The sequence below is a fragment of the Anomaloglossus baeobatrachus genome, chromosome 6 (genome assembly GCF_048569485.1).
Source record: "Anomaloglossus baeobatrachus isolate aAnoBae1 chromosome 6, aAnoBae1.hap1, whole genome shotgun sequence".
Lineage (NCBI taxonomy): Eukaryota > Metazoa > Chordata > Amphibia > Anura > Aromobatidae > Anomaloglossus > Anomaloglossus baeobatrachus.
This window is the reverse complement of record NC_134358.1, coordinates 290,502,607-290,516,221: the sequence shown is the minus strand read 5'-3', so window position 1 is coordinate 290,516,221 and position 13,615 is coordinate 290,502,607. Positions and strand designations below refer to the sequence as shown.

Genomic DNA, 13,615 nt, shown 5'->3' with positions numbered 1-13,615 from the left:
CTGTCACAGAAAGTGGCGTTTCTTGTTGCGATCACATCGCTTAGGCGAGTGTCTGAGCTGGCAGCTCTGTCATCCAAGGCTCCCTTCCTGGTGTTCCACCAGGACAAGGTAGTGCTGCGCCCCATTCCGGAGTTTCTCCCTAAGGTCGTATCCTCGTTTCATCTTAATCAGGATATATCCTTGCCTTCCTTTTGTCCTCAGCCGGTTCACCGGTATGAGAAAGACTTACGTTTGCTAGATCTGGTGAGAGAACTCAGAATCTATATTTCTCGCACGGCGCCTATCCGCCGTTCAGATGCACTTTTTGTCCTTGTCGCTGGCCAGCGCAAGGGGTCGCAGGCTTCTAAAGCCACCCTGGCTCGATGGATCAAAGAACCAATTCTGGAAGCCTACCGTTCTGCTGGGCTTCCGGTTCCTTCAGGGCTGAAAGCCCACTCAACCAGAGCTGTGGGTGCGTCCTGGGCTTTGCGACACCAGGCTTCGGCTCAACAGGTGTGCCAGGCAGCTACCTGGTCGAGTCTGCACACTTTCACCAAACATTATCAGGTGCATACCTATGCTTCGGCGGATGCCAGCTTAGGTAGAAGAGTCCTGCAGGCGGCAGTGACATCCCCGTAGGGGAGGGCTGTTTTGCTGCTCTAACATGAGGTATCTCTTTACCCACCCAGGGACAGCTTTTGGACGTCCCAATCGTCTGGGTCTCCCAATAGAGCGCTGAAGAAGAAGGGAATTTTGTTACTTACCGTAAATTCCTTTTCTTCTAGCTCTTATTGGGAGACCCAGCACCCGCCCTGTTGTCCTTCGGGATTTTTTTGTTGTTTGCGGGTACACATGTTGTTCATGTTGAACGGTTTTTCAGTTCTCCGACGTTATTCGGAGTTAATTTGTTTAAACCAGTTATTGGCTTCCTCCTTCTTGCTTTGGCACTAAAACTGGAGAACCCGTGATACCACGGGGGGGTATAGCCAGAAGGGGAGGGGCCTTGCACTTTTTTAGTGTAGTGCTTTGTGTGGCCTCCGGAGGGCAGTAGCTATACCCCAATCGTCTGGGTCTCCCAATAAGAGCTAGAAGAAAAGGAATTTACGGTAAGTAACAAAATTCCCTTCTTTCGGACCATAAGACGCAGTTTTTTTCCCCCAAATGTTGGGGGAAAGTTGGGGGTGCGTCTTATGGTCTGACTATAGGGCTGCGGCTGGGAATGAGGGTGCTGCGGGTCATCGGGGGCACGAGCAGGCAGCAGCAGCGCCTGCTCGTGACCACGTGGGCCCGCTCATTACATATGCACGCCCATCCTCCCGCCCATCTCTCAGCGCTGAAGCCGGCACTGACAGGTGGGCGGAAGGATGAGCGGGGACGCGCGCATAGTAAAGAGCCGGCATGATCACCCCTGGCAATTACAGCCTGGAGTGATCATGTGCGGCTGTATTCACTGCCCCCCGCGCGTCATTACCAGCGCAGGGTGCAGTGAATCAGTACACTCACCCGTCCCCGTGTGTGGAGCCGCCCCCCTGCTGCACGCGATGACTTCCTGTCTGTGCCGGTCAGCTAATCTGTGCCGGTCAGCTGATCTGTGCTGTGCTGGTCAGCTGATCGGCACAGACAGGAAGACATCGCGTGCTGCAGGGGAACGGCTCCACACACACAGATCAGCGTGCCAGAGAGGAAGATGTGATCGGTGCTGCAGGGAGTGAGGAAAAGGTGAGTATAAACGTTTATTTTTTTCTCTGTGCTATATGATACAGGCCATATACCAGGATGGTATATGAGCACGATGGGGGCATATGAGCAGGCAGGATGGGGGGGCATGTGAACAGGCTGGATGGGGGGGGCATGTGAACAGGCTGGATGGGGGGGCATGTGAACAGGCTGGATGGGGGGGGCATGTGAACAGGCTGGATGGGGGGGGGCATGTGAACAGGCTGGATGGGGGGGGGCATGTGAACAGGCTGGATGGGGGGGGGCATGTGAACAGGCTGGATGGGGGGGGGCATGTGAACAGGCTGGATGGGGGGGGGCATGTGAACAGGCTGGATGGGGGGGGCATGTGAACAGGCTGGATTGGGGGGGGGGGCATGTGAACAGGCTGGATGGGGGGGGGGCATGTGAACAGGCTGGATGGGGGGGGCATGTGAACAGGCTGGATGGGGGGGCCATGTGAACAGGCTGGATGGGGGGGCCATGTGAACAGGCTGGATGGGGGGGCCATGTGAACAGGCTGGATGGGGGGGCCATGTGAACAGGCTGGATGGGGGGGGCATGTGAACAGGCTGGATGGGGGGGGCATGTGAACAGGCTGGATGGGGGGGGCATGTGAACAGGCTGGATGGGGGGGGGCATGTGAACAGGCTGGATGGGGGGGGGCATGTGAACAGGCTGGATGGGGGGGGGCATGTGAACAGGCTGGATGGGGGGGGGGGGGGTATGTGAACAGGATGGATGGGGGTTTATAGCAGGATCATATACAAGGCAGGAGGATCATTACCAGGATGGGGTACCTTAGTAGAGAATTTGGGGACATTACCCCCATAACAGTGTCAGCAGCAGATCCTCGCCCTATAACACTGTGTCATGACCACATTTTTTGCTTAAAGTTTTATTTTCCCATTTTCCTCCTCTAAAACCAGGGTGCGTCTTATAGTCCGGTGCGTCTCATAGTCCGAAAAATACGGTAGACCATTTCCCTTTTAATAGCCTTTTTTAAAATTAAAAACTTGGGGCAAAAACAACATTTTAGTTGAATAAATACATTTTTTTTCATTTCTGGAACCCAATGTTACACAGTTCTGGGAATTCTCTGTGGGTTTAAAATGCTATACCGCTAGACAAATCCTCAAGAGGTGTACTTTCCAAAATGGGGTCACTTGTGGGTGGTTTCTGCTGTTTTCGCACCATAGTGGCGCCTCAAATGCGACATGGCGCCTGCAGTAGTCTATTCCTGCCAAATCTGCGCTCAAATAGCGCTCCTTCCCTTCCAAGCCCTATGTGTTGTGGTCCCTGAAGAAAATGGTTTTGAAAATTTTGTTGAAAAAATGAAAAATTGCTGGTTTTTTTTTTTAACCCTTTTATATTGAAAAAGTTTAAAAAATGATGGTGATGTAAAGAAGACATGTGGGAAATGTTAACTATTTTATGTGATATCACTATTTGGTTTAAGTTGTAGCTGTGTGTGAACATGTGTTCTGACACCCTTAGGCCTCCAACACACATCCGTTAAACACGTGCGTGTTTGTTCCGTTTTCGTATATACCGGAGACACGGACAAACGTGCACCAATGTTAATCTATGTTTGAGGTCACACGTGCGTTAGTTACTCCATAATGTCCGTGATCCGTATGTGTTTCCGTTTTGCACGGAAGCATGTCCGTTTTCTGCACGGAGCACGCAGACACGGACCCAATGAAAGTCTATGGGTATGTGCGCACACGTTAGTAAACACGTATACATCATCTCCGTATGCTCCGTGTACGTTTTGTGCTTTTTTCTAGCGATGTCTGTCATTCTTTCTTTTTCTGTGTATGTCGGTCAATCTCCCTCAGTTCGTCGGGCGGTCTCTGTGTCTTGTCTGTCCCTCTCTCTCTCTGTGCATGTTGGTCAGTCTCCCCCCTCTCTCATACTCAACGTTCCCCGATCACCGGCGCGGCGCTGCACAGCTGTTAAAAAAAACTCCGGCGGCTTTTACTATTTTGAAAAAGCCGGCCACTCATTAATCAATCTCGTATTCCCTGCTTTCCCTGCCCACCGGCGCCTATGATTGGTTGCAGTGAGACACCCCCCACGCTGAGTGACAGCTGTCTCACTGCAACCATCACAGCCGCCGGTGGGTGTGTCAATATCGAGCAGTAAAATAAATAATTTAAAAAAAAAACGACGCGCGGTTCCCCTCATTTAGATACCAGCCAGGGTAAAGTCACACTACTGAAGGCTGGTATTCTCAGGATGGGGAGCCCCACATTATGGGGAGCCCCCAGCCTAACAATATCAGCCAGCAGCCGCTCAGAATAGCCGCATCCATTAGATGCGACAGTTCTGGGACTCTACCCGGCTCTTCCCGATTTGCCCTGGTGCGTTGGCAATCGGGGTAATAAGGAGTTAATGGTAGCCCATAGCTGCCACAAAGTCCAAGATTAATCATGTCAGGCATCTCCCCGAGATACCTTCCATGATTAATCTGTAAGTTACAGAAAATAAACCCACACCCGAAGAAATCCTTTATTTAGAATAATAAATACTAACCTCGTTCACCACTTTATTAAGCCCGAAAAAGCCATCCATGTCCGGCGTAATCCACGGAGGTCCCACGTCGCTTCCAGCTCTGCTACATGAAGGTGACAGGAGCAGCAGAAGAACACCGCCGCTCCTGTCAGCTCCACACAGCAACTGAGGTGAGCCGCGCGATCAGCAATGACTTCACTCAGGTAACTCGCGGCCACCGCTGGATCCTCCAACTGTTACTGCAAGTCGCCCGAGTGACAGCGATGAAGTCACAGGTGAGTTGTGGTCACGGGTGGAGGATCCAGCTGGCCGCAGGTAACCTGAGTGACAGCAGCGCTAATCGCGCTGCTCACTTCAGTCAGGGGATTAGCGGTCACCGGTGAGTCCTTCACAGGTGACCGTTAATCAGTACTCGACACAGACAGAGCCGCGGTATGCCAATGAAGTCGGGTACAGTTCACTTGAGTTCATTCTCTACGCGCGACTGTCTGCTGTCAACGGGTATGTATCATTGACATTTTGCATCACACATGGAACATTTCACACAGACAACACACTCACATGTCAGTTACGAATCTCACACACACACACGGACATTCCACACGCACACGCGGTTAGCATATGTCGTTCACACGGATGCCACACGTACCATAAAAGCAGAACACGGTCCTTAAAAACGGACCGTATGACACATGCATGCTTTTCACGGATGTGTGTTGGAGGCCTTATACAGTATGTACCTGATTTTTTTTTTTTTTTTCTGCCCCTTTAGGTGAGAAGGTCGGCATTGGGAAGATATGTCTGTGGTGTAATGAAAAGGGCAAGTCATTTTATACTACAGAATCCGTGCAAGCTCACATGAATGACAAGAGCCACTGCAAGCTCTTCACTGATGGAGACGCTGCTCTGGAGTTTGCAGACTTTTATGATTTCAGGTATGAATAAACAATTATTCCTTTCAATGTTACTATTGTTATTTAAAGGAATTTAACAAAAGTCGTTCCCAAATGCCTTAATAGATGTACCATGACAATCAGAGCAGGAAATCGCCCTTTCTTTATCGCCTCATTGGGGGACACAGAGACCATGGGTTGTATGCTGCTGCCACTAGGAGGCGACACTAAGCAAAAAAAGGAAAACTCCTCCTATGCAGTATACACCCACCAACTGGCAATCATTCCTCAGTTTAAGCTTAGTGTCCATAGGAGGTGGACACACTTGGGGCTGCTCCCAGCCCCTCAGGTTTGTATTTTTTAATCTTTCGCTTTTTCGTTTCAGACACAGCTCGTCGGGCGACAGGGTGTAATCGCTCACCCTGCTCTCCCCCCTAGAGGCCGGTCGCACAGAAGTGGGGTCCGTCCGCCACTTCCGTTGTCTTCCGTGCCTGTGTGGCAGGACCCTACCCCTCTAACACTCTCAAGACTGTTTGGGGGGCATCCGCACAGAGGACAAGCGGATGGTCCTTGCCCCCCTCCCCCTGCACGCTCGCCCTCCACAGCCGGCCTGATCAGGGAGGGGAGACGAAAAATCATTGGAAGATACCCGTCTCCCTATGTCTTTCCCAGGAGGCCTGGATCAAGCCAAGGAGGACTATCAGCCACCGGGACAGGTACCCATCCCTTGTCCCGGGTCATGGGGGGCTCCGTTTTTACAAAAAAAAAAAAAAATGTCTCTTTAAATGATTTATCCATAGAATTAGCTCTCCTTACCCCGGGTCAGCTCTCCTCCAGGCAGGCAGTATGCTCGGCTCCCCCCCACAGTCCCGACCCCATCCTCGGCGCTGTCCACGGCCCCCCCTGCGGCCTCACCTCAAAAAAGAGAATTTTGTTTACTTACCGTAAATTCTTTTTCTTATAGTTCCGTATTGGGAGACCCAGACATTGGGTGTATAGCTTCTGCCTCCGGAGGACACACAAAGTACTACACTAAAAAGTGTAGCTCCTCCCTCTGAGCATATACACCCCCTGGATAACCAGATCTAGCCAGTTTAGTGCAAAAGCTGAAGGAGAATAGCCACCCACAAGTAAAGACAGAGCAAGAACCGGAACAACCGGAGCCTCTGTCTATGACAACAGCCGGTGATAACACGCGGAACAAGAAACTGCCAACAGGCAACAGGGAGGGTGCTGGGTCTCCCAATACGGAACTATAAGAAAAAGAATTTACGGTAAGTAAACAAAATTCTCTTTTTCTTTATCGTTCCTATGGGAGACCCAGACATTGGGACGTCTCAAAGCAGTCCATGGGTGGGAATTAACAGAAAACTGAGAAGTAGGCGCAGCCTAACTTCACAAATGGGCGACAGCCGCCTGAAGGATGCGTCTGCCCAAGCTCGCATCTGCCGAAGCATGAGCATGCACTTGGTAGTGCTTTGAAAAGGTATGCAGACTAGTCCAAGTGGCAGCCTGACAGACCTGCTGAGCCGTAGCCTGGTGCCTGAAAGCCCAAGAGGCACCGACAGCTCTGGTCGAGTGTGCCTTGATCCCCGGCGCGGGGAGGCACCTGAGTACACTGGTAGGCATCGGAAATGGCCAACCTAATCCAACGAGCTAAGGTCGGCTTTGAAGCCGAGAGGCCCTTACGCCGACCTGTGGTTAGCACAAAAAGAGAGGTGCACCGCCTAAGAACAGCGGTGCGAGACACATAGATTCGGAGCGCCCGCACCAGATCCAGAGTATGCAACGCTTTTTCAAAGCGATGAACAGGAGCCGGACAAAAGGAAGGCAGGGAAATGTCCTGGTTAAGGTGGAAAGGAGAAACCACCTTAGGGAGAAAGTCCGGAGTCGGACGGAGAACCACCTTGTCTTGATGACAAACCAAAAAAGGTGACTCCGAAGAGAGCGCAGCCAAATCAGAGACTCTCCTGAGGGAAGTTATGGCCACTAGAAAGACCACTTTCTGTGAAAGACAAGACAAAGAAACCTCCCTAAGAGGCTCAAAGGGGGGTTTCTGCAAGGCCGTGAGGACCAGATTGAGGTCCCAGGGATCCAAGGGCTGCCGGTAAGGCGGAATGATGTGAGACGCGCCTTGCATGAAGGTGCGCACCTGAGCCAGCCGGGCGATACGCCGCTGGAACAACACTGACAGAGCCGAGACTTGTCCCTTGAGGGAATTGAGGGATAGTCCTAGCTGCAGACCGGACTGTAGAAAGGACAGAAGGGTCGGCAAGCAAAAAGGCCAAGGAGCATGGCCAGAAGAGCGACACCAGGACAGGAAAATTCTCCAGGTCCTGTGATAGATTTTGGCCGAGGAAGACTTCCGAGCCCGAGTCATAGTGGAGATGACTTCAGGAGGAATACCAGAAGCCGTCAAGATCCAGGACTCAAGAGCCACGCCGTCAATCTGAGAGCCGCAGAATTCTGGCGGAAAAACGGACCTTGTGCGAGAAGGTCTGGACGGTCCGGAAGATGCCACGGCACCTCTACGGACAGATGGAGCAGGTCTGGGTACCAAGCTCGCCTGGGCCAGTCCGGAGCAATGAGGACGACCCGACGGCCCTCCATTCTGATCTTGCGCAGAACTCTGGGCAAGAGAGCTAGAGGGGGAAACACGTAGGACAGACGAAACTGGGACCAATCTTGAACCAGAGCGTCCTCTGCAAAGGCCTGAGGATCGTGGGAGCGAGCCACGTAAACCGGAACCTTGTTGTTGTGCCGGGATGCCATTAGATCCACTTCTGGAGTGCCCCACTTGCGGCAGATTGACTGAAACACTGCCGGATGCAGGGACCACTCGCCACTGTCCACGGTTTGACGGCTGAGATAATCTGCTTCCCAGTTTTCCACGACTGGGATGTGGACTGCGGATATGGTGGACTTGGAGTCCTCCGCCCATTGAAGGATGCGTTGAACCTCCAATATTGCCAGGCGGCTGCGTGTCCCGCCTTGGTGATTGATGTAGGCAACCGCTGTCGCGTTGTCTGACTGGACTCGGATGTGCTTGCCCGCCAAAAGGTGGTGAAAGGCTAGGAGAGGTAGAAGCACAGCTCTGGTTTCCAGCACATTGATCGAGAGGGCTGATTCGGACGGAGTCCAAGTGCCCTGTGCTCGGTGGTGGAGACATACCGCTCCCCAGCCGGATAGACTGGCATCCGTGGTGAGGATCACCCAGGACGGGGCCAGGAAGGAGCGTCCCTGAGACAGAGAGAGGGGCCGAAGCCACCACTGAAGGGAGCCCCTGGTCTGTGGCGACAGAGCCACTAGCCTGTGCAAGGAGGAAGTCCGCTTGTCCCAACAGCGGAGAATGTCCAGCTGCAGAGGACGCAGATGGAACTGGGCAAAGGGAACAGCCTCCATTGACGCCACCATCTGACCCAGCACCTGCATTAGGTGCCTGATAGAATGACGGCGGGGCCTCAGCAGAGAGCGCACCGCCAGATGGAGGGACTGCTGTTTGACTAAGGGCAGCTTCACAAGTGCCGGCAGAGTCTCGAACTGCATCCCTAGGTACGTGAGCCTCTGGGTCGGAGCCAGAGTCGATTTGGGCAGATTGACAAGCCACCCGAATTGGGCTAGAGTGGCGAGAGTGAGCGAGACACCTTGCTGACAGTCTGCGCTGGATGAAGCCTTGACTAGAAGGTCGTCCAGGTAAGGAATCACTGCCAACCCCTGGAGGTGCAAAACCGCAACCACTGCTGCCATGACCTTGGTGAATACTCGAGGGGCCGTGGCTAACCCGAAGGGGAGAGCCACGAATTGGAAATGTTCCTCTCCGATTGCAAAACGTAGCCAACGCTGGTGTGAAACTGCAATTGGCACATGCAGATGGGCATCTCTGATGTCGATTTATGCCAGGAAATCTCCTTGGGTCATTGAGGCAATGACTGATCGCAGAGACTCCATGCGAAAATGCCGCACCTGAACATGCTTGTTGAGAAGCTTGAGATCCAGGATGGGCCGGAAGGAACCGTCCTTTTTGGGGACTAGGAAGAGATTTGAGTAGAAACCTCTGAACCGTTCCCGGGCGGGAACCGGTACAATTACTCCGTTGGCCTGCAAGGATGCCACGGCCTGAGAGAAGGCGGCGGCCTTGGAGCAGGGGGGAGTTGACAGAAAAAAATCTGTTTGGCGGGCTGGAAGAGAATTCTATCCTGTAGCCGTGGGAGATGATATCCCGCACCCACTGATCGGAGACGTGTTGAAACCACACGTCGCCAAAGTGGGAGAGCCTGCCACCGACTAAGGACGTTGCTGGCGCGGCCAGATAGTCAAAAGGAGGCTGCCTTAGTGGCAGCAGCTCCTGCGGTCTGTGGACGCGCCTTTGTGCGCCAGTTGGGTTTTTGGTCCTTGGCTGAGTTAGTGGACGAGGCCGAGGGCTTAGAGGATGACCAGTTGGAGGAACGAAAGGAACGAAACCTCGACTGGTTCCTACCCTGGGCAGGTTTCCTGGTTTTAGTTTGTGGCATGGAAGTACTCTTCCCGCCAGTAGCTTCCTTAATAATTTCATTCAGTTGTTCACCGAATAGCCTGGATCCAGCAAAAGGGAGCCCAGCAAGGTACTTCTTTGAAGAAGCATCTGCCTTCCACTCTCGAAGCCACAAGATCCTGCGGATAGCGAGGGAATTAGCCGAAGCCACCGCAGTGCGGTGAGAAGCCTCCAGCATGGCAGACATAGCATAGGGTGAAAAAGCTGAAGCTTGGGAAGTTAAGGCAACCATTTCGGGCATAGATTCCCTGGTGAGGGAATGCATCTCCTCTAGAGAAGCAGAGATGGCTTTTGAGAGCCCACACTGCTGCAAAAGATGGGGAGAACGAGGCCCCTGCCGCCTCATATACAGATTTGGCCAGAAGGTCAACCTGGCGGTCAGTGGAATCCTTGAGAGGTGCCATCAGCCACTGATACAACGGTCCGGGCTGAGAGTCTAGACACCGGAGGGTCTACCTTTTGGTGAATGAGCCCACTCCTTGACCACCTCAGGTGGAAAGGGAAAACGGTCATCAGAACCACGCTTTGGGAAGCGTTTGTCAGGACAGGCCCTAGGCTTGGTCACAGTGGCCTGAAAACTGGAGTGGTTAAAGAACACACTCCTTGTCCTCTTAGGCAAGGTAAACTGGTGCTTTTCTGCCAGAGAGGGTTGCTCCTCTGATACTGGCGGATTGAGGTCCAGTACAGAATTAATGGACGCAATCAAATCACTAACATCTGAGTCACTTTCGGACAGATCAATGGGGCACATGGAGGTAGCCTCCGAGCTCCCAGTAAAGGCATCCTCCTCGTCCTGCGAGTCAGCTCTTGAATCAGAGCCGCGGGACGAGGAAGGAGAGGGGACCCTGTGTCTCCTTTTAGGAGAACGGGGTCTGGGACCAGATGAAGAATCCTCTGTGAGCTCCGCTGAGAGAGCCCTAGCAGCAGAGGCGCCCTGAGAAGGGGGCTGATGCATGTTCAGCAAAGTCCGGGACAGCTGTCCCATGGAGTCGGCAAAAGACTGGGAGATTGACCTAGAGAAGGATTCTACCCAAATCGGGGGTTCAGCCGCCGGAGCAGCCGGAGGGACCACTGTGGGTGCGAATCCAGGCTGAGGCATTGTCAGGTTAGAGCAGGCATCACAATGTGGATATGTGCTCGGTTCTCGCAGCACGAGCTTACATGCAGTGCATATTGAGTACAGCTTTGCAGCCTTGCTCCTCGTGTGAGACATGCTGCTGAAGTGGGGGCTCTGAGCCAGAATGACCCCCAGGGAGTATATAAGAAGGTCCACAACCGGAGGTTGTGGCTTACCAGACCGTTTGTGTGCCCTCCAGATCCCACAGCCCGGACCCCCAAGCAGCTTAGCAGGGATGCTGCAGCCAGCGCTGATCCAGGGAAAAACGCTGAGAAAATGGCGCCGGAGCGAGGAGAGGGGGCGGGACCTGCTCTGAGAGCGGGATCTGGAGGGCCAAGGAGACTTACAGGGGAGGGGACATGTACTCAGAGAGGAGTGTCCCTCCCCTGTGCCGAACGGCCGCTGGGCGGAGCCGCACTGTCCCTCTGCATGATTGACATGCGAGGGCAGTGAAATCGAAAGTAGGCCTCCGGCGAAGCCGGGGCCTAAATTTAAGCGATGCGGCCGGCGCGCAGGCACCATCGGCCCGGTTCTCAGGCGACAACCAGAGAACCGGCCGGAAATGTCAGAAAAGTTACACAGCACACTCTCCCACCATAATAAAGTACCGGGACCCCCCGAATATAATCATCTCAGGTACTTAGCTTGCTGAGACGCAGGGTTCCAGGTCCCTGGGGATGAGTGCTCCGTCCAGCAGGATCCTGAAGGGCTGCGGATGGAGACCGGTCTCCTGCAAAGCAAGGAGAACCGTGCTGGCTCCCACTTCAAGCCAGAGCCCGAGGGATGGTGAAGGAGCGCGGCATGTAAGGCTCCAGCCTTGGAATCAACCTTAACAACACCGCCGACACAGTGGGGTGAGAAGGGACATGCCGGGAGTCCAGGCTTGGACCCGCTTTTCTTCAAAAACTTTCCAAAAATGAAAAATCAGATGAGAATGCATGTGTGGATGTATGCCTCCTGAACACAAAGCAATGAACTGGCTAGATCTGGTTATCCAGGGGGTGTATATGCTCAGAGGGAGGAGCTACACTTTTTAGTGTAGTACTTTGTGTGTCCTCCGGAGGCAGAAGCTATACACCCAATGTCTGGGTCTCCCATAGGAACGATAAAGAAATTTAGTCCCCGGCTTCCCTCCGGCCTAGCTACCATCCAGCCACGCCCACTCCCGGCCAGCCTATCGCGTGAGCTCTCACTTCCAGCAGGCCCGCCCGCTCCAGCAGCCAGTCACAGCAGGCCTCTGCGCGCCCTTTTCCAGCCAACCACGGACCTCCTCTCTCCCAGCCAATCCCTGCAGGTCTGTTTCCCTCACCTGCGCGCCGTTTTTTTCGCGCGCTCTTTTCCGGCTCCTCCTCCGGCCCGGGCACTCAGCAGCAATCACTGCCCTGCGATCTTCCTGTGCGGTAGACACGCTCCACGTGCAGCCACCGGCCTCACGTCCCTGCAGCTCCTCGGAGCCCCCACCTCTACTCCCTCAGCCTGCAAATTGGAACAGGACACAGCGCCTGCACACAGAGACAGCTCTCACACAGGACGCCAGAATCTGGGTAAGCCCTTCCACTGGGAGGCAGCTCCTTCCCCAGTATCTCATCCACCTGGCATCCTCCTGACTGTTTTCCCTCTCTCTCATTCTCTCCTTCTGTCCCATGTCCAGCACAAGAGCGACCCGCTCTCAGCCACAGGCCATAGTGCTGCACCTCTTGCCTAAAGAAGTTTCCCTCAGGGCAGTCCTCCCCCATCTGCGTAGCCTGTAGCACCCCTACCATGACTACTACGGAGCCCCCCACCGCCCGTAACGAGGACTCGGCCCCCATGCCTGGGTGGGCCTCCGCTCTCTCTGTCCGTGGACAACCTAACTAACATGTCTCAATCCTTAGCCTCGGCCATAGACCGTCTGTCCGCCTCCTCCTCTGGAGTCCCCCCGGCGACCCAGAGCGAGTCTGAGCCCGCAGTGCCTCCAGCCCGGCAGGGCAGAACTCACGAGGTCTAGGAAGCGGTCCCTCTCTGGGTCATCCTCCAGCTCCCCTAGCCCTGCTATGGCCGCCAGAGCATCACGCTCGCTGTCTCCTGCCTCTTCTGCGGCAGCCCCAGATTCGGACCAGGACTCTGCTTCTGACTCCGATCTGGACTCTGAGCATATCTCCAAGCTGACCATTATGATGGACACTCTGGTCATTGCTGTCAATCAGACCCTAGAGGTGAAGGATGTTGATCCGGCTCCTACCAGTCAATCAGTCCCTTTCAAGAGGGCCAAGAAGCTGCCAAGAACCTTTGGCAACCACAGGGAGTTTGAGGATGTTTTCTCCAGACAGTGGGAACATCCCGACAAGCGTTTCCAGAAGCGCAAGCGGGCACAGGTCCTTTATCCCTTTCCACCGGAGCTTCTTCAGAAGTGGTCAGTGGCCCCTTCAGTGGACCCTCCGATTTCCCGACTCTCGTCCAGCACTACCCTGCCGCTGTCTGATGGCTCCTCCCTCAAGGATCCCTCGGACCGGACCATAGAATCCTTAGCCAGGTCGGCCTTTGAGGCCTCCGGCTCTGCCATCACCCCAGCCTTTGCAGCCACCTGGGTATCCAAGGCTGTCTCCGCCTGGGCAAAGCTCCTTCGGCGTGGTATCCTGGCGGACACTCCCAGACCCGAGCTGGCTGATCTGGCAGATCAGATCGCACATGCCGGAAAATATCTAGTCGCGGCGTCCCTCGACTCTGCTGCTTCCGCCACCCTTGCAGCCGGCAACATCACTGCAATCCGCAGAGCCCTGTGGCTAAAGGCGTGGAAAGCAGACTCCGCATCCAAAAAGTCCCTCAGCAGTCTTCCCTTTTTTGGTGCCAGACTCTTCGGAGAAAAGCTGGACAAGATCATCT

General features: G+C 54.1%; 1 protein-coding gene across 1 annotated transcript in view; it reads left to right on the top strand.

Annotated features, from left to right (window-relative positions):
- The window catches only part of ZNF622 (zinc finger protein 622), an 87,159-nt gene that overhangs the window by 30,390 nt on the left and 43,154 nt on the right, over positions 1-13,615 (top strand). Inside the window, exon 4 of the mRNA XM_075316505.1 lies at positions 4,985-5,147. Coding sequence (XP_075172620.1) covers positions 4,985-5,147 — 163 coding nt within the window. The remainder of the gene's footprint in view (positions 1-4,984; positions 5,148-13,615) is intronic.